Source organism: Eptesicus fuscus, chromosome 2 (assembly GCF_027574615.1).
Source record: "Eptesicus fuscus isolate TK198812 chromosome 2, DD_ASM_mEF_20220401, whole genome shotgun sequence".
NCBI lineage: Eukaryota > Metazoa > Chordata > Mammalia > Chiroptera > Vespertilionidae > Eptesicus > Eptesicus fuscus.
In genome coordinates, this window is record NC_072474.1 from 58785030 (window position 1) to 58809353 (window position 24324).

General features: G+C 40.7%; 1 protein-coding gene and 1 non-coding gene across 2 annotated transcripts in view; both read left to right on the plus strand.

Annotated features, from left to right (window-relative positions):
* Positions 1-24324, plus strand: part of FAM13A (family with sequence similarity 13 member A) — a 254998-nt gene that overhangs the window by 14294 nt on the left and 216380 nt on the right. Inside the window, exons 2-3 of the mRNA XM_054727491.1 lie at positions 996-1205; positions 21383-21560. Coding sequence (XP_054583466.1) covers positions 996-1205; positions 21383-21560 — 388 coding nt within the window. The remainder of the gene's footprint in view (positions 1-995; positions 1206-21382; positions 21561-24324) is intronic.
* LOC114232272 (U6 spliceosomal RNA) lies at positions 8912-9018 on the plus strand. Its single transcript, XR_003618311.2, has one exon. It is a non-coding gene; the product is annotated as a U6 spliceosomal RNA (small nuclear RNA).

The following is a 24324-nucleotide window of genomic DNA, read 5'->3' on the forward strand; positions in this document are numbered from 1 at the left end:
TTCTTTTGGGGCCCCCTTAAGAAAAAGAATACAAAATTAAAAATACTAAATTAGGGACAGAGCACTGGAAAGGACCCAAACAAATGAGGGGCCCTAAAACTTAAACTGCATTAGTTTCACGTATGTCAGCCCCAGCCCTTCCATCTTGCTTGTATTTTAGCCAAAATTATGCAAAGGAGCCAAAGGTCTCCTCCATGAAGCTTTCGGTTGACCCCAGCCAAGACTAATATCGCCGGTTAGCTGAAGGCAAGGATCTTGTCTTATACTACTTTATAGTCTCATAGAGTCTTATACCTTAAATTTAGTGATTGCTAAAGAAATATTACTTCTTAATTAAATTATTACAAAATAATCAGAGTTGAGAAGTTTCTTACATACATGCTATTTTTTAAAAATAGTTGTTCTCAAAATGCTAAGCCAGTTATGGCGAACCTATGACACGCGTGTCAGCACTGACACGCGTAGCCATTTCTGATGACACGCGGCTGCTGAGGCGGCTGCATGCAGAGGATGAAACATTTGCTGCTCCTGAGGATGAAACATTTGCGAAATAATGTTTTTTCCTCAAAGTGACACACTACCCGAGTTATGCTCAGTTTTTTGGCGAAGTTTGACACACCGAGCTCAAAAGGTTGCCCATCCCTGTGCTAAGCTGTTATTGGGGCCCAGGGTTAGTTTCTGTTATGTACTCTATAAGATTATATGGATGAAATTTCTTTGTAGAACCGTATATGTTCTGTGGTTATATATGTCCTAACGTAATTTTTAGAGGTCAGCTTTTATAACAGTTACGTATGCTCTTTTTGTTGGTATGTTGTAGACAGAGGATGTATTATTTTAGGAAAACATTTTTACAAAATATGAAACTTGGTTATTATATAGTATTCAAAGAATCCTGTCCCGAGAGTTATTTATTTTTGTTGTTATTGACCTTTAGAGCTTGTATCGGTAAGTGACCTCTGTTTATTTCCTGTGTGTCTGCCTCACTGTTCCAGGACTCACCCAGGAAGGCCTTTTTAGGGTGAACGGCAACATGAAGGTGGTGGAGCAGCTGCGCCTGAAGTTCGAGAGCGGCGTGCCCGTGGAGCTCCGGGAGGACGGCGACGTGTGCGCAGCGGCCAGTCTCTTAAAGCTCTTCCTGCGGGAGCTGCCCGACAGTGTGATCCCCGCCGCCTTGCGGCCTCGGTTCATTCAGCTCTTCCAGGGTTAGTGCAGAAAATCCTTTCATGAATTAAACAATTTCACTTTCCAGTTAAAACTAAACTTTTAGCACTAGCCGATTTGGCTCAGTGGATAAGATCTTTGGCCTGCGGACGGAAGGGTCCCGGGTTCGATTCTGGTCAAGGACACATGCTCGGGTTGCTGGCTTGATCCCCAGTGTGTGTGGGGGGGTGTGTACAGGAGGCAGCCGATCAATGATTCTCTCTCATCATTGATGTTTCTCTCTCTCCTTCTCCCTTCCTCTCTGAAATCAATAAAAATATATATTTTTAGAAATGAAACTTAAATATTAAATATTTTAATTTTAAATAGTTAAACTGGAAATATTAAAATGAGCTTTTACATATTTGTCATCTCTCTATAATCACCATCTTGCTATTTTACTCTAGGCCCCCATCTTCTACCCTAAAATAATACTAAGCTGATTATGAATACCATTACTAAGTGGAATTCCTAAGACTGTTGGTATAGGAATACTTCAGTAACATAATAATAAGAAGCCCTTATGCTTTGGGGTCAAAGAATTCTTTTCTGACTAACGATTGCTATAGGACAGTGATGGGCAACCTTTTGAGCTTGGTGTTTCAAACTTCGCCAAAAAACTGAGCATAACTTGGGTAGTGTGTCCCTTTGAGGAAAAAACATTATTTCGCGATATTTATAGTTTAAATAACATAAATGTTTCATCCTCGGCAAGCGGCCGAGTGTCATCAGAAATGGCACTGACACGCGTGTCAGAGGTTCGCCATCACTGCTATAGGAGGAGTGAGAATACAGCATTAAATCTGTGTAGGAAATAATAAGTGAATTGTATTTGGTTAGTGATCTTTGAAAGTGACAGGTCACTTCTTTTTCTCATAAACAAGATTGAATCCTAAGATAACTGTATTTATTCTGTGAGGTAAAATTGATTTATGATTGTAGTATGAAGTAATTTTAAATGAGGAAACTTCTTTTTTTTTTTTTATTCTCACCTGTGGATGAGTTTAGTGATTTTGAGAGAGAAAGGAAGGGAGAGAGAGAGAAACATCAATCATCTACCTCCCACACTCGCCCCTACCAAGGATCCAACCCACAACCAGGCATGTGCCCTGACTGGGAATCGGACTGGCACGAATGATGCCCAGCCAACTGAGCCACACCGGCCAGGGCATAATTTTTTATTTTACTAGTCTCTCATTCCTTGAAAACCTCTGGGGCTAGATCGGAGATGTTTCATAAAGAAAGTATCAGTGGAGTACCTGCTAGTTGTGTACTAAACTGCTGAGTAGAGGGAATAAGGTATCAGATTGTGTAACCTCTGTAAAAAGAAACTTCTCTCTTTACTAATCCAGGTGGAAAATAAAGAGTTACTCTTACTGAGGGTGCATCTGGTCACTCTAACGCTGGAGGTGTCAGTGCTGGTTACAGACTCTCTGAAAGCAGTTACAGTATTCTCATCTCCCCTTTTCTACTAACACATCGATATCTAATGAAATATTTTTGCTATAATTTCCTTAATAAAGACTACCCTGCTTTCATGTTCGTCCTCATAATAACAGATTAGCTTTCCAGATATTCTGTCACAACTCAATGCCAGATTTCTTTTTTTTTTTTTAATGTTGTTATGGACCTGCAGATTGTATCCTGTATAAAGAGCAAGCTACCTCCTAATTGAATAGCTTAAAATTCTTAGATCAAGATCCTATTTTCCATGCTAAAGAGCATGGAACTCTGGAGCCTCAACTACGTATTTTTCAGACATTTGAGCTGGAGCGAGTCTGGACGCCGCCCCAGCATCCCTGCTGGGGAGCAGCGTTTGGTTTTGTAGACATGGGGCCTCTGTGGAAGAGCACACTTACCTTTTCACTTTCTAACAGATTATCAGCTTTGGGAGCTGTCTGGTGTCATTATTACGCTTCCAGGTATTTATCGAAACTACCTAAAAGGTGATTTCTGTAAGAACGTTTTGCTCCTGTCACAGGCCTGGTGTGGACAATTTCTAGTTAAGAGATCATCTTTTTCTGTTTTCATGTGACACTAATCTCTGATTGCAAGGACTCGCCTTCCTTAATTGAGGTTTTTAAAGTAATTATCTCAGTTTGGCTATATTCCATGCCTTTGATCCTTTATCCTTATCTTGGTGGGCCAGTAATATATGTTTTCTCTTTTTTATAGTCTCAGGTGTGTTTGGGGAATAGATATGAATTGCAAACAATAAAAAGACTTTCGGATAGGATTAATTTAATTTAGGATTAACTAGAAATCCCTTTCTGTGAATGTTCCCTACTGAAAAATCTGTAATATAAATGCAAATATTTCCATCCCATAATTGGATATGGAAGGGCCTCCCTGGCAAAGGGGGCTTGTCAGACTGTCATGAGTGGAAATTAATAAATTAGGAAGTTTTGAGACAAGGTTGAATTAGCACCAAGGAGAGCTGATGCAGACTATACTTTGACAAGCCCCAAGGCAGCTATTATTCTTCAGGAATTCAAATCTTTTCTATCTGTACCTAGGGTGGGGCCTTTACTTTTAAAATGCTTCAGCCTGTCAGACCTGATCTTTTATCCTGAAAGGAAGAAGCAGTCTTCCACTTTCTAGGAACCTTCTATGGCTGACTAATGCTTCCTCCTTACCTTCAGGTGAATTTGGGACTTAGCCCAAAGACTCATGCTATTAGCTTGTAGGCTCAGATGTATGCTCTTTGTGGGGTCCTTTTTATTTTTTTGTAATCTAATTTTTCTTTTATTGTATTTTTTTCATTTAAAAAAAAACAATTTTAAGTATAAATGTTTATCTCAGCAATCCAGCTGTTTTGTTTGTTTGTTTGTTTGTTTTTTATTGATTTTTTTACAGAGAGAAGGGAGAGGGATAGAGAGTTAGAAGAAACTTCTATGAGAGAGAAACATCCATCAGCTGCCTTCTGCACACCTCCTACTGGGGATGTGCCCGCAACCAAGGTACATGCCCTTGACTGCAATCGAACCTGGGACCCTTCAGTCCGCAGGCCTGACGCTCTATCCACTGAGCCAACCAGTTAGGTCCAGCTGTTTTTATTTAAGAAAGAAGAGAGATCCTGATGTGGCATCCAGACAATTGGTCAGTTAATACAAATAATGGAAATGAAGAGGGAAAGTTATTTTGGGGCCATGATGAGTAAAATGAATGTCAGTGCTTAGGAGATGGGGGATTAAGGCTGAAGAGGTGAATTTCATAGTCATCTACATAAACTCATCAGTCTTCATACTTAGCGTTCTGAATATTATAGCTGTAAAGAGATGACAGTAAGCTAATTTTATATATCTTTCATCTTGCTTTAAGTGCCTATTCTGTGCCAAGATTGTGCCTAGATGCTTTATGTATGTGTGACCTCTAAACCCATTACAGCTACTACTACAAATACAGTTAACCTTGACCAATGTAGGGTTAGGGGCACCAACCCCCTGCACAGTTGGAAATCCACATACAGGGTTTTTTGTTGTTGTTTTTTAAATGTTTATTGATATGAGAGAGAGAGAGAAACATCGATTTGTTGTTCCAATTATTTATGCCTTCATTGATTGCTTCTTGTATGTGCCCTGACCATAGATAGACCCTGCAACCTTGGCATATTGGGAGGACACTCCAACCAACTGGGCTACCTGCTAGGGCTCCATGTATAGCTTCTGACTTCCCCAAAACTTAATGACTAATAGCCCACTGTTGACCGGAAGCCTTACCAATCACATAAGCAGTCAGTTAACATATTTTCTATTTATATGTATTATATACTGTATTCTTACAATAAAGATGGCAAGACAAAAGAAAATGTTATTAAGAAAATCATAAGGAAAAGAAAATACATTTACAGTATTTACAAGGGGGTTGGGAGGAGAACACGCATATAAAGGACTCATGTAGTTCAAACCCGTGTTATTCAAGGGTCAATTGTATTTCAGTGAATAAGGAAAGTGAAGCTCAGTGAGGGTAAGTTAATTACTTTATAGCAAATTGGGAACTGCCTCGCTGCAAAGCCCACACTTCTCCCAGCATATATTGTGCATTAGTCAGCTTGGGCTGCCATAACAGAATGCCACAGACTGGAGGGCTTAACCAAGAGAAATTTATTTCCTCACAGTTCTGGAGGCTGGAAGTCCAGGATTCAAGGTGCTGGCAGGGGTGGTTCCTGGTAAGATCTCGCTCCTTGGCTTGCAGATGGTGCCTTCTCACTGTGCCTTCACTTGGCATTTTCTCTGTGTGCATGTTCTCCTACTGTCTCTCTCTCCCTTCTTAGAACCCTACTTCTATGCCCTCATGTAACCTTAATTGTCTTCTTATAGGCCCTATCTCCAAATACAGTCACACTGGGGGTGAGTAGGGCTTTAACCTGTGAATTTTATAGGGACAGAATTCAGTGCATAACACTGTGCTTTTAAAAACATATGACATACCCCTCTGGCATTGCTCAGTGGCTGAGCATCGATCTGTGAACCAGCAGGTCCCAGTTCCCGGTCAGGGCACATGCCCAGGTTGCAAGCTCAAACCCCAGTATGGGGCATGCAGGAGGTAGCTGATCAATGGCTCTCTCTCTCATCTCATCAATTACGTTTCTGTCTCTCCCTTCCTCTTTGAAATCAATAAAAATATTACAAAAAATATATCACAGTTTAAAAAAGAAAGAGACAAAAACATATCACAATTTGGTAAGTGTACGAGTAAAAATTAATTAGTAAAGAGCCTACAGTGGATGCTACTTAGGTGGTCTCTGGGATAGAAATTATTATTACAGAATTCATGTTTTTTGTCTTGGAAATCTTTAATGGCTAGCACAGCTAAGAGTAAAGAATGATTCTAAAATCCGTGGGAAAAATTTTACTGGGGTGTGTTTTCTTAATTTGTATAGATAATTTTTTTATGTTTTTAGTTTATGTTTTAACATTGATTCTCTTTGAGAATTTATTACTTGCAGTGACAATAGATTACCCACTGTTTAGTTTAATGTCTAGCAAATGTTTTATTTATATAGTTTAAAACCTAGCAAGTATTTTATTTATATAATCTCTTGATCCGAGCACCAGCCCTAATGTGACATAGACCCATTATTTCCTAGCAGATTTTCACTGATTCTCATTTTTTCAACTGGTTCTTCACTATAGCCCTTAGCTGCCTCAGGTACCCAGGAATCCAGCGATACCCAGAGACTAAGCCTCAGCACTCCTACCTGATAATACACTTGCCCAAATGCATGAGTGGCGGTAAGCTCCCTGGAGACTGACAGGCTTTGGAACCGTCTCTCTCTTCAGTCACTTGCATTCACTTCCAAACGTCTTTGCAATCTCATCTACTTCTGTCTTCTCTGCTGTTTTCGTTTGCCCTTGGGTGCTTATGCTTTTTGAACATTATTTTATTGTCATTTTAATGGAATCTTAGGAAGAATATGTGATCACTCCTTCTTTAAATGGACATTCTCCTTTGCCTCTCCTGCCCCATACTTGATTTTAAATGGAACAGAATTTTATAATAGCTGTGCAAACAATATGTGAGGAGAAAGTGCCTGTGAGTTTTAGTTTATGAGTGTTTGATCATTTAAACAGCAACTGTTTTTCTTAAGAAAAGCACCCTAATAGTAGGGCCATTTTCATGAGTACAATGTCCAATTGTAAAGAAATCTAATTTAATAAGCTGACTTGTGCTTGAGCCTTGAGTTCTGCTTTTCTTCATTATGTGAGGAATTCACTCAGAAAGTTTGAGTCAAGCTTGTCTTTTATCCATACTGCATATCCTGATGACACTTGCATTGTTTGCAATCAGCTGAGTGGTTTTTACCTTGCAGATGTTGGCTAGTTATAATACTAATTAAATCATCACTCTTTGGATAGTATGAGCTCCATAGGAAGTACATAACATATTTCCTACCCTAGGTTAATTTCTTCTTACTGAGAAGTTCCTTTTCTTTTGAAATTATTCAACCTTCACAAATTTCTGTGTCTATGAAAAACAGAATCATCATATTAAACTCCAAATTTAAGCCCTTTTCATTTTCAGTTTGTCCCTTTTAGGCATTTTATAAGCAATAGCAAGTATATAAACTATTCTTTTCTTCTGGATGAAGATCTAAATGTAGAATAGAATTAAAAGGTTGCCATTGGCATTTTCTGCCCAAGGTGCTAGTCATTCAGATTGTGAAACCTGCACTGGAATGAGTTGCAGATGTGGTGCCAGGAAGCCCAGGTTCCACATGTGACTCCATACATTTTGATGACATTCCTGTTGGTTCTGTTTCTATCAGATCCACATGACAGGAAAAACCTTATTTGTGTTTATGATACTCTGTGATCTTTAAGATTGTATATCCTGATAACTAGATGATCTTTTCTGTACAGAGCACATATATAAATCTTTTTTTTCCTTTGATGCTGTGAGATAGTTATAAGTAATGAGTGGGATTATGCAAATTCTGAAAGAGAAGCCATGGCTAAGCAAAATTTTGCATTAGAGCTGGTCTTGAAGTATGTGTGTGTGTGTGTGCATGTACATTTGTTGAAGTCTTTCATCTACTGTCCTCTTTTCAGTTCTCTTTATTCTTGACAGATTATACCTTTAAAAAATATTTTATTGTCATTTTAGTGAATTATTAGGAGAAAAGTAGATAAACTTATCTTTAGCTGTAACTTCTCTGACTTTTTTCCCCTATACTTGATTTTAAAGCAAACAGAATTTCCTTTTAAGAGTTTTATTGAGATATAATTTACACATCATAAAATTGACCCTTTTAAAAGTGTATGATTTAGTGATTCTTAGTGTATTCACAGAGTGCAACTATCACCACATCTGGTTTTAGAACATTTTTATCACTTCAGAAACAAACTGGAAGTGTATTAGCAGACACTCCCCATTCCTTCCTCCTTCTCCCCTCCGCCCCTCCACTTCCCCCAGCCCTGGGCAATCTGTCTATATAGATTGCCTATTATGGACATTTCCTATAAATGGAATCACACACCATGTGGTTTTCTTGTGACTGGCTTCTTTCACTTAGTATAAGTTACAAGGTCCATTCTTGTTGGAACACATATCAGCACTTCCTTCCTTTTTATGGCTGGTTAATATTCCCTTGCATGACTGTACCACACTTTAGTTATCCATTCATTCATTGATAGACTTTGGGCCTTTTTCACCTTTTGGCTATTATGAATAATGCTGTTATGAACACGTATTTACATGGTCTTATATGGACATAACCTTTTGACTAGCTGTGCTGTTATGAACACTTACCTACAAATTCTTATGTGGATATGTGCTTTCATTTCTCTTGAGTAACTGCCTAGGAGTGGATTTGCTGGGTCAAATGGTAACTTTATGTTTAACATTTAAGGAACAATTTTCCAAAGTAATTGAACCATTTTACATTCCCATCAGTAATGAATGAGAGTTTTGATTTCTCTGCATCCCGCCAACACCTGTTGTTATTTGTGTTTTTTATTTTAGGCAATAGAATTTTGTAGTAGCAGGAAGATTATGGGCCTGCAGAGGAAGGAGGAGACCAAGCCCCTTCAAGGCCAAGAGATAAGGTCTATTAGGGAATTTTGGAATTAATTATTATGAACTGAGTGAAATCCTCAGTAAATTCTGCATTTTTCATTCATGCTTTTATGTGAGGAGTATCTTATTTGGATTGAGCTGGAAGAGAGTACAGCCAACAAATGAATTATTTTTTAAAAATATGCAACTTGTGCTCGCTTCGGCAGCACATATACTAAAATTGGAAGGCTACAGAGAAGATTAGCATGGACCCTGTGCAAGGATGACACGCAAATTTGTGAAGCGTTCCATATTTAAAAAAAAGGTATCCAACTTGTATTAATAGAAGGTCAACTCACTTAAAAGAAATATTGAAAATTTGCTTAAAGAATATCATATTGAAAGTATGTCAAATGATTAGTTTGCTAACCACCCATAAATCTGACCTAATTCCATTCAGCTGCATTGTAAACACCTACTTTTCTGAACCCATGGACATAACCAATTTTTTCATTGAGTCCATAAACAAATTTAAAGACTTAATGGAGAAAGAAGAGACCTTCAAAATAGACTTAAATAACTCTGGGCTTAACTCTGGGCTTCATGGTTTAACAGTTAAACTTTAACTCAAAGGACACCAAATCAGTCCACTTACAGCTTGAGCAATGTCAGCTGAATCTCTGGGGAAGGATAAGTGGTGACATGTTTTCCCTATTAACTACTTAGTAAGATGTGTGTAATTTCCACCACCACCACCACCCCTCCCCACACACACACACACACTCACTTAATATAGCACTAGATTCCTAGGGAAAGCCAAGCAGCTAAGTTTTATTTAGCTGGGATGGTGCCTTATTGTTCAAGATTAGCATGTTATATATTCAGAGGCTCTCCTTTCTGTGTGCTGTGATTGTGTTTCCTGTTCTCCTGTGTACTGGCATCCCACATAAACACGTTCTTCAGCTGTTAAATGCTTGTCTAACAGCTAACCTAGATTTGATCTTCCAGTTTGGAGATTTAGCTAGACTATTTTGTATGTTTCTGATATTTTTATCTGTGCCACCTGTTTCCCCTGACAAGCATTCAGCACTCAGTAAATGCCCTCAGAACAGATTTAGCTGACCTACTATTTACGTATCATCAGGAGTTAGTTTTTGTTACAGGGCTGAAATGTAAAGCCTCACTGATTCTCTGTTCGGCCTGCAGACCTTTGCCTACCTGTTACTTTGAGCGAATACTAATTGTGTGGGTCAGCATGCAGATTCTTTCTGGGAGCAGGAGTTGAGTGTGGATACTGGCTAATTTAGCAATACACACACTTCTGCATCTTACAGAATCTAATCAGAATGGTAAGATTGGTAGTTTCATTAATAGTGTCTAAGAAAAGACTGTAATTAATTTTTATTAGTCACTTTATCATCTCGCCCTTTGAGAAATTTGTGTGAGGCCTCTGAGAAAGAACTTTGTCATGGGCAAGGGTTGCGAGAGAGCTATAAAAACATGGAAAAGTACAAATTCCATTCATTTTACATGGAAAAGTACAAATTCCATTTGTTGTAAGACATGGTTATGAAGCTTCTCGTCACTCTAAAGAAGTGATTTTACTTCTGGAGAATGAAATGCAGAGGCAGTTTATGATTGTTTTTCCCATTCTTCTGCGAATGCATATTTAGAAAGAGATGTAATTCACATTTTTTGTTCTCACACTAGAGGCCCAGCGCGCGATTGAAATCTCGTGAGGAGGCGCCCTGCCTCCCGCTGTGCGAGAGGAGGCACCTCGCTGGAGGGCCGGGACCTGAGCCTGACCCGGGCAGCACTGGCCGCCGTGTTGTGTCTGCTGGGATGGGAACAGGCGCTCCTGTGTGTTGTGTCTCCACTCTGGCCCGTCCCCAGCCCCAGCCTCCCTGCTGCCCCTGGGGCTGAGGGCGGCATGCAGTCCCCTCCCGCCCATCTGCACACGCAGCTCCTCCTGAGCGGTTGTGATGCCCAGCTAATTAGCATATTCCCTGTTTATAGATAGATAGATGATAGATAGATATTTTAGAAAACATTTTTTGTCCAACATTCTTATAGGCTTTTATTAAAATGTTGTTCCCCACACACCCATCCCAGGACCTAAGAAGCTATAATGAATTAGGATTCCTACCCACTACTATTCATCCATTTTGCTTATTTATTTGTCAATTCAGAAAACATTTTAAAAATATTGGCATGTATGAAACAGCTAATTCTGTCAGAGTACATTGATCAACTCATGTGCTCTGAGGTCAGACTGCCCGGATTTGAACTGCAGTTGATCTCTGTGGTGGTTGTGTGGACATGGGACAAGTTTTCATCTCTGTTTCAGTCTAGTTGTCTCTAAGTGGGATGTATTAGATTCCTGTTGCCACTTTACCACAAACTTAGTGACTTAAAACAGCAAGCATACGTTTATTATCTCACTAGTGGGGTGTGAAGGCTCAGCTAGTTTCTGTATTCCAGGTCTCACAAGACTAAAATCAAGGTGTATGTCAGCCTGAGTTCTTACCCGACCAGGCTCATTCAGGTCGTTAGCAGTCTTCAGTGCCATGTGGTTGTAGGACTGAGATGCCTGTGTCCTTGCTGGCGTCTCCTTAGTTTCTAGGGGCGGTCCAAATCCTTGGGCTTATGCCCTCTCTTTATCTCCAAAGTCAGCAATAGCTCATTGTTCTGTCTAATCGATTAGCAAGTTTTCATAAATCCTTTTGTGAGGCTTAATGAGGAAATAAAAAGCTACTTCAATAAATCTGGCGCCACGAGGCTAAGTATTTTGCTTCTTTTAATGACTGACCTTCTCATGGCTTTGAGATATATCATGGTAGAGATTAGCATTCAGTTTTATTTTTTTCTCCTTGAGGCTAAAATTGTAAGTACAGTATAACTTCATGGCCAGTGAAAAGTCAAAGCACGTGACAAGCACTAGGATAAATGTCCAGATTAGAGTTAGGTATCATCATGTGATGTGGGTCCAGCATTACTGATTATGCTTATAATCTTTTTTAACGAGAGCAAATACTGTCACATGGTTCACTGGTTGCTGCTTACTCTGGAACAGAAGTTTTTATGGTACAGTCTTCTTTAAGTGCTAATTTTCTCTGTGTACTGTGTATATGCTGCTAGTTGAATGTTTGTGTCTTTGCTTGAGAAATGGGTCAAATTTAGCCAAGAATGAATGAAATCTTTGAAGAAAACTTGAATAATTTGAAGTGGCACTTTTCCCTAAAAGAGATGGTTAGTTCTTGTCCTAGGTAAAGGTTGATGTTAAGGAAAAGGATGGCTATTTCAGTTATTAACCATTATTCCATCTGCAAAGTTTTCTTAAACTTTCCAGACCCATGAATTAAAACATTGTAATTTTTATTCCAATTCATAGAAATAATTTCAGGTTTCAAGTAGTTAAAATATTTTAAACAGCTTCAGAGATACATGTACTTTCATGTCTGAGGCCCTTCTGTGGAATTTCACTGCTGAGTATCCTTACTCTCCTATCACCAAATAAACCTTTTCTTATCATTTAAACTAGAGGCCTGGTGCATGAAATTTGTGCATGGAGGGGGGTTGTCCCTCAGCCCAGCCTGTACCCTCTCCAATCTGGGACCCCTCGAGGGATGTCCGACTGCCCGTTTAGGCCCGATCCCACCGGACATCCCTCTGACAATCCAAGACTGCTGGCTCCCAACTGCTTGCCTGCCTGCCTTCCTGATTGCCCCTAACCACTTCTGCCTGCCAGCCTGATAACCCCCTAACCACTCCGCTGCCAGCCTGTTTGCCCCCAACTTCCCTCCTCTGCCAGCCTGGTCACCCCTAACTGCCCTCTCCTGCAGGGTTGATCACCTCCAACTGCCCTCCCTTGCAAGCCTGTTCCCTCTCAACTGCCCTCCCTTGCAGGCCTGGTCCTTCTCAACTGCCCTCCCTTGCAGGCCGGGTGCCTCCCAACTGCCCTCTCCTGCTGGCCATCTTGTGGTGACCATATTGTGTCCACATGAAGGCAGGATCTTTGACCACATGGGGGCAGCTATATTGTGTGTTGCAGTGATGATCAATCTGTATATTACTCTTTTATTAGATAGGATAGAGGCCTGGTACAGGGGTGGGGGCCAGCTGGTTTGCCCTGAAGGGGGTCCCTCATCAGGGTGGGGTTCCCTTGGGGCGTAGGGGCGGCCTGAGCGAGGAGCCTGTGGTGGTTTGCAGGCCGGCCACGCCCCCTGGCAACCCAAGCAGAGGCCCTGGTATCTGGAATTTATTCTCCTTCTACAATTGAAACTTTGTAGCCTGGAGTGGAGCCAAGCCTGGGGCTCCCTCCGCGGCCGGCAGCCATTTGTGTTGGGGTTATAATTGAAACTTTGTAGCCTTAAGCGGGTGGGCCCGGCCAGGGTGTGTGGAAAGCTTTGCTTCCCCTGTTGCCGGGGACAACCCTGGCCTGCTCTCTCAAGCTCCATTCTGCCGCCATTTCTGTTTGAATTCGTTTACCTTCTATAATTGAAACTTTGTAGCTTGAGTGGAGGCTTAGGCCTGGCAAGGGCAGGCGGAAAGCTTGGCTTCCTCTGTTACCTAGGAAACGTTGCTCTCTGTGGCTGTAGCCATCTTGGTTGGGTTAATTTGCATACTCGTTCTGATTGGATGGTGGGCATGGCTTGTGGGCGTGGCTTGTGGGTGTGTCAGAGGTATGGTCAATTTGCATATTTGTCTATTATTAGGTAGGTAACTCTTTAATCCAATTCTGACTTAACACTTTGAACCAGCTAGTTCTTGAAATAGATTAAATTATTCCACATTTCTTTCAGATATATTCGAGATATAGAAGTCTCTTAATTCCTATACTGTTTTGTCTTACTGTGTTTTAAAAGTGTGTTATAAGTGTGTATCAATCTATTAAAGCTATCTTTTTTTTTAATCCTCACCTGAGGATATTTTTTTCCATTGATTTTTTTAGAGAGAGTGGTAGGTAGGGAGAGGCAGAAAGAAAGAGAAACATTGCTGTGTGAGAGACACATCGATTGGTTTCCTCTCACACATGTCCCTACCAGGGTGGGGAGCAAACCTGTAACTTAGGTACCTGCCCTTGACCAAAAATCGAAACCACGACCCTTTGGTACATGGGCCGATGCTCTAACCACTTACCAACACTGGCCAGGGCTAAAACTATTATTTTTTAATTTAATAAATATTTATTGTTCAGATTATTACAATTATTCCTCTTTTTTCCCCCCATAGCTCCCCTCCACCTGGTTCCCGCCCCACCCTCTGCCCTTACCTCTCCCCCATTGTCCTCATCCATAGGTGTACAATTTTTGTCCAGTCTCTTCCCGCACCCCCCACACCCCTTTCCCCCTGACAATTGTCAGTCCACTCCCTTTCTATGTCCCTGATTCTATTATATTCACCAGTTTATTCTGTTCATCAGATTTTTAATTCACTTGATTTTTAGATTCACTTGTTGATAGATATGTATTTGTTGTTCATAATTTTTATCTTTACCTTTTTCTTCTTCCTCTTCTTAGAGAATACCTTTCAGCATTTCATATAATACTAGAGGCCCGGTGCACGAAATTCGTGCACGGGGGTGGGGTGGGGGGTGTCCCTCAGCCCAGCTTGCACCCTCTCCAATCTGGGACCCCTCGAGGGATGTCCGACTGCCCTGTTTAGGCCCGATCCCACCGGACATCCCTCTGACAATCCAGGACTGCTGGCTCCCAACTGCTCGCCTGCCTGCCTTCCTGATTTCCCCTAACCGCTTCTGCCTGCCAGCCTGATAACCCCCTAACCACTCCCATGCCAGCCTGATTGATGTCTAACTGCTCCCCTGCCAGCCTGTGTGCCCCCAACTTCCCTCCTCTGCCAGCCTGGTCACCCCTAACTGCCCTCCTCTGCAGGGTTGATCGCCTCCAACTGCCCTCCCTTGCAGGCCTGGTCCCTCTCAACTACCTTCCCTTGCAGGCCTGGTCCCTCCCAACTGCCCTCCCCTGCTGGCCATCTTGTATCCACATGGGGGCAGGATCTTTGACCACATAGGGGCAGCTATCTTGATCTTGTGTGTTGGAGTGATGGTCAATCTGCATATTACTCTTTTATTAGATAGGATAGAGGCCTGGTGCATGGGTGGGGACCAGCTGGTTTGCCCTGAAGGGTGTCCTGGATCAGGGTGGGGTTCCCTTGAGGCGAGAGGCCTGGGCGAGGGGCCTGTGGTGGTTTGCAGGCCAGCCACGCCCCTGGTGACCCAAGCAGAGGCCCTGGTATCTGGAATTTATTTACCTTCTACAATTGAAACTTTGTAGCCTGGAGCGGAGCCAAGCCTCCTGCTCGCTCCATGGCCGGCAGCCATTTCTGTTTGGATTTGTTTACCTTCTATAATTGAAACTTTGTATCCTTGAGTGGAGGCTTGGGCCCGCCAGAGTGTGTGGAAAGCTTGGCTTTCTCTGTTGCCGGGGAAACCCAAGCCTCCCTTCTGGTAGCCATCTTGGTTAGGATTAATTTGCATACTCACCCCTGTTTGGCTGGTGGGCGTGGCTTGGCGGGTGGGCGTGGCTTATGTAGCGGAGTGATGGTTAATATGCATATTACTCTTTTATTAGAGAGAATTGGCTTGGTGTTGATGAACTCCTTTAGCTTTTTCTTATTTGTGAAGCTCTTTATCTGACCTTCAATTCTGAATGATAGCTTTGCTGGGTAGAGTAATCTTGGTTGTAGGTTCTTGCTATTCATCACTTTGAATATTTCTGCCACTCCTGTCTGGCCTGCATAGTCTCTGTTGAGAAATCAGCTGACAATCGTATGAGTGCTCCCTTGTAGGTAATTAACTCTTTTTCTCTTGCTGCTTTTAATATTCTCTCTTTGTCTTTTGCTCTTGGCATTTTAATTATGATGTGTCTTGGTGTGGTCCTCTTTGGATTCCTTTTGTTTGGGGTTCTCTGCACTTCCTGAACTAATAAGTCTATTTCTTTCACCAGGTGGGGGAAGTTTCAGTCATTATTTCTTCAAATAGGTTTTCAGTATCTTGCTCTCTCTCTTCTTCTGGCACCCCCATAATTCTGAAGTTGATATGCATTAAGTTGTCCCAGAGGCTCCTTACACTATCTTCAAATTTTTGGATTCTTTTTTCTTTTCCAGTTGAGTGTTTTTTGCTTCTTTGTATTCCAAATCTTTGACTTGATTCTTGTGGTCCTCTAGTCTGCTGTTAGGTCTCTGTATAATATTTTTTATTTCAGTCAGTGTATGTTTAATTTCTAGTTGGTCCTTTTTCATATCCTCAAGGGTCTTGCTAAATTTATCAGTCTTTTCTAGGAAATTCTTGAAAAACCTTATAACTGTGGTTTTGAACTCTATATCCAGTCACTTGCTTTTCTCCATTTCTTTCATTTGTGATCTGTTTCTTTGTCTCCGCATTTTGGCTGCTTCCCTGAGTTGGTAGAGTAGCTTTGTGTGCTAGGTGTCCTATAGGGCCCAGTGGCTCAGCCTCCCCAGTTACATGAGGTAGACACTCTTGGTGCACCCCTTTGTGGACTGTGTGCACAGCCTTGTTGTAGTCAAGTCTTTATTGTTGTTGGTATCACTGGGAGGAATTGACCTCTAGGCCAATTGACTGTGAGGATCAACTGTGTCTATGCTGGGAGAACTTCTGTGCTGGAGACACCCTTATGAGATAAGACTTGCAAAATTGCAAAAGTCTCTGTGCTCAGCTTGGATGGGGCAGAGTGTCCGGGCTGAGTAGATAGCCTTGACTTCCCGTCAGGCCTGCCCTATGAGGCCCCTGGGTCTCAGTGTCCCTCAGTAATCACTGCAAGCACCTCTGAGAGAAAGCTACCCTCGAGTTTTTCCCACTGCCAGACAGACCAGTTTCTTCCCAAATGAGTCTGGGTTCCTAGGTTCTCGCCCGGAACTAGAGTTCAGCGCAGTCGGGAGCTTCCATCTCTTTCCTGCTTGAGAAAGCCAGCGGCGCACTCAGCAGGCAGTCCTCTCCGCTCACCCTTGTGCACGCGCCTCCGGACCTCTGTCTTTAGCAGTTCCCCTGAGTCTCCGTGTGCTTTTCTCTTTTCCTGACAGTCCAGATTCCCCCCGTATGAGTCTGGGTGTCCAGGGTCTCGCCCGGAACTGGGGTTCAGTGCAGTCGGGAGCTTCTGTCTCCCTCCCGCTAGAGAAAGCCAGCCAGGCACTCAGCTGCCTGTCCTCTCCGTGCATGCGCGTCTCCGTACCTCAGCCTTTTGCAGCTCCTCTGAGTCTCCGTGCGCTTTTCTCTTTCCTTCTAGTTGTAGAATTTCCATTCAGCCAGCTTTCCTGTGGTTCTGGATGATGTCCGTTTTGTATTTTAGTTGTAGTTTTGAAATTGTTGTGCGAGGCAGCAGTTTAGGTGTTTACCTATGCCGCCATCTTGGTTTCTCCTAAAACTATTTCTTAACCACTTTTTATATGCAAGGAATTGATTGAGGGATTTTAAGAGACATTTAAAACTCAACCTCCAACTCTAAGCTCACATTTGCCAGTTTTTGGATTTTTATTTTTTAACTTAACCCTTTGCACTCGCTTGCTTTTTTCTCGATTCCTTTATTCTACTCGGGATTTAATGCTAACTGTGTCGAGTCACACTCGACATCTGAGTGCAAAAGGTTAAACTGCCTACAAACATCAGACACATTTTCAATGAGGCCTTCCTAACAATCTTATTTATAAGTTCAGTCACCATCCTTCACCGGGCTGGTACTCCCAGCTACTCTAGCCCTATTACTATATTTATTGTTTAACATCTCACCCACTAGACTCTAAGCTCCATGAAGGTAGTGGTTGGTTTGTTTTGCTTGCTGCTGCATCACAAATGCCTAGAATTTTGCCTAGCATAGAATAAACCACTCAATAAAGACCTCTTGATTGATTGTTTCATACATGTGTTTTACGTAGATAAATCAACTTGCACAGGTAGAACAAACAAGACACGTTTCAACTTTATCCAGAATCTGCACATGTCTTACCATCTCACTGCTATCGACCTGGTCCAGGGCCAGCCGGCTTTTTCTTTTCTGGACTGTCACAATAGTCCCCTGCCTAGTCTCCCTGCTTTCGACTTTGCCCCTTAGAGCCTAGATTCAGCACAGCAGCCGGAGTGGCCCTCTAAAGTCGCATCCCCCCAAAGCTCAAAACCCTCACTCAGGGTGACAGTAGGGAGTTGGGGGGGGGGGGGCATGGCTTAAAATAAGACTGTGTTGACCTGCCCTAGTCCTCCCCCACACTGTCTCCTGACTTTATTTCCTACCACTCTCCCACCTATACCACATGGCCCCAGCCCCAAGGCCCCCTCAGGGCTCCCTTTTCATTGCTTAGAATGCACTTCCCTCTTTCTTTCATCTCTCTGCTTAGCGGTCCCATATTAGAGAGGCCTTCCCTGACCCCCTGACTGTGTTACATGAAATAGCATTCCCAACCCCTGCATAACTCGGCTTTATTTCCCCTTACCTTGCTTTATATTTCTTCATGGCACTTATGTTACTGTTTGATTGTCTCTCCCCTTGATTTGAATATGTTTCATAAAAGCATGAAGTTTCTTTTGTTCAGTGCTGTATCTTCAGCGTTGTCAGACACATAGAAAACACCTGGAAATATTACAGATGGTGTGCAATAAGTATATGGCATGAATTAATGTGTATAAAAATAGAAGCACTGCTAATTCTTTTTTATAATGTGAAAACTCGAGGGAGCCATTGTAATTACCAATATAAATGCAAGAACATGAGGGAATAGGTAGTATTTATTATATTTAGGTATCAGCAAATCAAAAGACAATGAAAGTAATAATAAAGTAATTATTATGAACTGTGTTTCTCACAAACATGAAAAGGCACCTGCTTATTAGGCACATTTGCACCCAGACTCCCAGACTCAGTGCTATGCTGGGCATTCTCCTACAGGCTTCTCCACAGGAGTTGAGCCGTGATGATTCTCTCGTGTAGGAAGTCTTGCTATAATGGTGCCATTTACCACATATTTCTGGAAGGCAGTGCAAACTGCAGATTCTCAGTATGTTAGCACATAGTTAATCAGTATGAAAAGAGGTGAGAAGAAATATGCTAATAAAGAAAAGCCTTTACTGCACTGTCAGTATCTTTAAAGAAAGATTTAGGAGGCACATTGTGACGATTGAAGGTTCGAATGTGGTACGCAGTTGTAAAACCACTGAAATAGAGGACACACAAGATTCTCGCCCAGTGAGTGAATCAGTGAATCCATCTTCCATCAGAGGAAATGGAAGTTTGGGGGCATAGAATGAGATAAAGACAAGACATATTTTCCTCAATTACTTTTGTTTTTTGAGAATATGTTTACTGATTCTTCCATTCATGCCATAAAGGATTTAATGTTATTTTAATAAGCTTGAGAGTCTCTGAATATATCTGTTTTTATTCCCATTATTTGTCCATTTTATTTCCTTGGGAAGATTATTTATTGCATTTCAAAAATTGGAAGTAAATGATGAAAGTGCTACATTTTTAAGGATGTTATTGTCATAAAATTCATAACTATTTGAGAATTTATTTTATTTGACGAGGTGTCTTCACATGCAAGTGTTTGAGATTTCATTTCAGACAGAGGCCAGCGGACCATTCATTTTCAGGGCTGTTAAACGTGAATGAAGCTTAGTAATAAATTGCTTCCAACAATAACTTTTTATAAAGACAACTCAAACATAAATATACAATCACAATGGAAGCAAGAAAATGATGAGCAAGGAAGTCAGGATGGTGTAAACCACAGAGAAAACACACCCACGAAAACATCGAGACTCACTTTGGATTCATTACTGTAAAAAAAAAAAAAAAGGCAAAATAGAATTACATTTTCTCTTCATAGTTATTTATCGCTCTAATATACAGGTATGAGAAATGGTTAGTCCTTAATTAGTTTTTAATCACCTCCAAACTTAATTATTTCCCTTTCTTGCTGCTAGTCAAGTAAATCTTGACTTTGCAAGTCAAGATATCTGTGCAGTGGGAAAGAATGTCATCAAAGCAACACACTACGTGGATTATCCAAGTATTTGAATATGATTTATTTCATTTTTAAAAGTAAATTAAGTTAATATGAAAAGCCTCTAATATCAAAAAATCTATTTCACCCTAAAAATTAGTTTATTGGATCATATTGTTTGTGGTCAGTAAGAAATAATAATTCTGATTACAAATAGATTGTTCTCCAAAACGGTTCTAACAAAGATGGAAATCTACACATTCCTGGCATTGCTGTTCAGTAGCATCACTTATTCTAACATTCATAAAGGTGAAATGGGCTCCTATTAAAGACATTTCATTTCAACCTCCATGTGGTCATAAAACCACACCTCAATAGAGGTAAAGTAAAAGGAGTTATTAATACTTACAGCATTTAGTATGCATCAATCACTCTTTTAAGTACTTTACAAGTATCATTTCATTTAATCCCCATCACAACCCTATAAGATAGTAAATATTACCATTTACAAATAATGAAACAGAATCTAGTAAACTCTAAGGTCACATAGGTACAGCAGTCTAGTCTCCCCATATTCGAGGAGGATACATTCAACCCCAGTGGATGCCTGAAACCTGCAGATAGTACCAAACCCTATACAACTATGTTTTTTCCCATACATACATACCTATGGTAAATTTATAAATTAGGCACAGTAAGATAGTAACAACAGTAATAACAAGTAATAAAATAGACCAATCATAATGCTATACTGTAATAAAAGTTTTGTGAATTTGGTCTCTCTCTCTCTCCAGTAATTTTTATATTTTTCAGTCCAGACTTATTTCTGTGTAATGTTTCCTGTCTTTCAGTAAATGGCTTAGTGTCACTCATTACAGGGGGTCGGCCCCCTGCTAAAGGCTGTAGGCTCAGTGCTTTCTGGTGCAGCACTGTTGTTGTCCACTGGAACATGTTTTCTGTTCGTGTCTTCTACCCTGAAGGCATTTAATGCTTTCCCATCCTAACTAAGCACTTAACGTACTGTGGCCAGCACGTTTGGAGTTTGAGGTGCGAGGGAATACTAGCATGAATTCCTTTTCACTTCCTCACAATTTCAGAAATACAAGATTTGTTCCTACTCTACCAGTAGATCTGAGCAACCTCAGCATACGATTTTTCTTCTTAAGTCAAGAACTTGCATCTTTTCACTTAAAGGAACCCATTTCATGCAGTGAATAAAGCTCTTGGTTTTCAGCATGTCTTGAATAAGTTAGGAATTCTTTAACATTACAAAAAGTTAAATGCTTAAGGAGTATAGGAAAAGCAAAAGTGAGTGCCCTTTTTTTTAATTTTGTTTTGTTAGTCCTCACCCAAGGATTCCATTGACTGTAGGGAGAGTGGAAGAGAGAGGGAAAGACAGAGAGAAACACATGTGAGAGAAACACATCGAGATTGGTTGCCTCCTGCAAGAGCCCCTACCAGGCCCCTGGCTGGGGAGGAACCTGCAGCCAAGGTACGTGCCCTTGATCAGAATCGAAACGGGGACTTTGGTCCACAGGCCGACGCTCTATCCACTGAGCCAAACCGGCTAGGGCCAACCGTGCCCTTTTTGATGGCCTGTCTCAGTCTTTAGGAATTTTTTTTCTCAATAAAGTATTAGAATTTAAATACCTGTGTGTTTTTGTTATTGTCACTGTGAAATATGCCTGAGTACATTTTTTATTTTTATTTTCAGATGACAGAAATGACGCTCAGGAGAATAGCTTAAGAGCCTTAATCAAAGAGCTGCCAGACACGCATTACTGCCTCCTCAAGTACCTCTGCCGGTTCTTGACAAAGGTAGCCAAGCTCCATGTGCAGAATCGCATGAATGTCCACAATCTCGCCACTGTGTTCGGGCCCAGTTGCTTTCAGTAAGTTAGTGGAGTTTTGCTTTAAATATTATCACATACCCCTTTTCTTTTAGCATTGCCTGAAATGACTGGAATGTATACGCATATACTATTTCAAACCAGAAAGTCAACCAACTTCTGCTGGAGAAGTTCCATCTTGCTATTGGGCATTTTAGCCTCATGGTTTGTACCAGTTTTTAAGAAAGCAGATAATACCCTCTATGAAACCATCATTTGTCATATTTCAAACAGCCTTATTTAAAATTCTGTAAATAAGCTTTACTTTCACTAAAAAAGGGCATTTAAAAAAAAATCTAATCTGAAACATTGATTAGCAGAAAGGGGAGGAAAACGATGTAGTGCGTAATTTCTTTAATAGTGATAAAGTTCAAAACATCGCTAATGGATGGAAGATTACAAGCAGAATATGTCAGTGACAGAAAAATGTAACCTCAGCTACATTTATTTATTTTCCCGGAATAAACTAGCGTAGAAATAAACTAGTTTCTGTGGTGGGTGCTACATCACTAGCCACAAGACTTTTTGTAAAGCTTTATATTTTCCCTGTTATTCCTTAAAGCTCTTTAAAGTATGAAACATGATCTTGCAATCCAGGGACTTTGCTTTTCACTCTCCTATTAATCCCTGCTGATATAAAACACATTCCTTCTAGTTATAAGGAGAGAGAAAGAGAAAGGACACTTCCCACACTTTAAAAGCTCTCAGAAATTCTCAGGAAGTTTTTTTGTTTTTTTCTTAATAATGTATCTGCTTATCCACTCCATTAGTCTGCAGAGCCATTCAGCTGCCCAGAACTAGTAATTTTACAGCGGGAGAACCACTGTCTAAATATAAACTCTGGCTCAGGTCATAGTGGCTGCAGGCTTCAGGACCTTTGCAGCCTACCAGGGGGAGGAGTTCTGCCTTAATAATGATCCCCTTTGTAACCTTAGATATTTAAATTTTAAATAACAGCATTTCATAGGATATGTTAGGGTCTCGTACATAAATGTCTCGGAACACAGGCTCCACTAATTCTTATCTTACTCAGGAGCTCTATGGTAGTAAAAAAAAAAAAAAAAAAAGCTGTATTTCTTTTTACGTTTATCTGCAGAGTAAAATTTGGTGACTTGCATCTAAGAAATAACGGTAAGTAGAAAATATTACTCAGCAATTTTGAAACCCTAGGTTCTAGAAGAGGTGAAAGCAAATTGTAAATAGAATGCTTATTTAATAACACACGGATGCGCATATCATTACTGGCGTACTGGATTGGGGTTGATCTGGAATTTCTGATAACCTGCTTCAGTTAGTCAAAATATCAAATAAGTGATGACTTTTTATTGTAGAGTCTACTAATGATTATAGCTTAATTTTTTTTTTTTGCCCTAGCCAGTTTGGTTCAGTGGATAGCCTGCGGACTGAAGGGTCCCAGGTTCGATTCAGCCAAGGGCACATGCCTGGGTTGAGGGCTCGATCCCCAGTAGAGGGTGTGCAGGAGGCAGCCAATCAGTGATTCTCTCTCATCATTGATGTTTCTGTCTCTCTATCCTTCTCCCGTCTTCTCTGAAATCAATAAAAATGTATTTAAAAAAATTTTTTTTCTTGTGATAAAATATACACAATAGGTCTGGTGGGTGTGCTCAGTGGTTAGAACATCAGCTCTTGCACCAAAGCATCATGGGTTAGATTCCCAGTCAAGGGCACATCCCTGGATTTCAGGTTCGATCCCTAGTCCTTGTCAGAGCGCAACTGGGAGGCAACCAATCAATGTGCCTCTCTCACATCAATGTTTCTCTCTCTTCCCTCCCTCCCTTCCACTCTCTCTAAAATTCAATGGGAAAAATATCCTCGGATGAGGATTAAAACACACACATACATATACTGTATAACAAAATTTACCATTTTAACCATTTTTAAATATACAGTTCAATGGCACTAAGTACATTCCTATTGCTCTGATCTATTAATTGGTACGTATTTCTAAACTTACGGATGTAGACGTCACTACCAGGTCCTTTTCTCATTGAAATAGGCTATAATAATTATAACAGATAGTGTTTATTGAGCAGTTAGAAAGTACTGTACTGTCTCATTTATCTAACTGATTCTAAAGAGGTAGAAGTGGTTATTTTTTTTCTTGAAGTTCCTCTAACTACATCAAGGAAAAGTAGACACTTCAACTCTAGTGACCACAGTTAGTCCGTATACAGTATGTTATAAAGATGGTCAGTGGAAAGCTGCCATTCAAGGACAAGTCTCACCATGAACCACTAAAAGACAAACGAAGGCAACACTTTTCTTAATGATTAATGTGAATACATTGTATAGTCAATAGATGAGGAAGATTTATTTCTAATAGATATGGGAACATCCTCATGAAATAATTTGTAAAAGAATATAAAATTTTAGATACAAAATAATGTCTATGAAATATATAACCATATAAATGGAAAGAAATACACAAACAATATATGATTGTTTGGTGTTCTGGATTCCAGGCTTCTAGGTGACTCTTCTTTTTTTTTTTAATATTTTTTTATTTATTTTTAATTTTTTATTGATTTCTGAGAGAGAGTAATACAAATATCAATGATGAGAGAGAATCATTGATTGGCTACCTCCTGCACCCCCACCCCCCATTGGGGACCGAGCCAGCAACCTAGGCATGTGCCCTGACTGGGAATTGAACCATGACTTCCTAGTTCATAGGTTGACGCTCAACCACTGAAACACACCGGCTGGGCTCTAGGTGGCTCTTAATTATGAGGTTTCAACATGTATA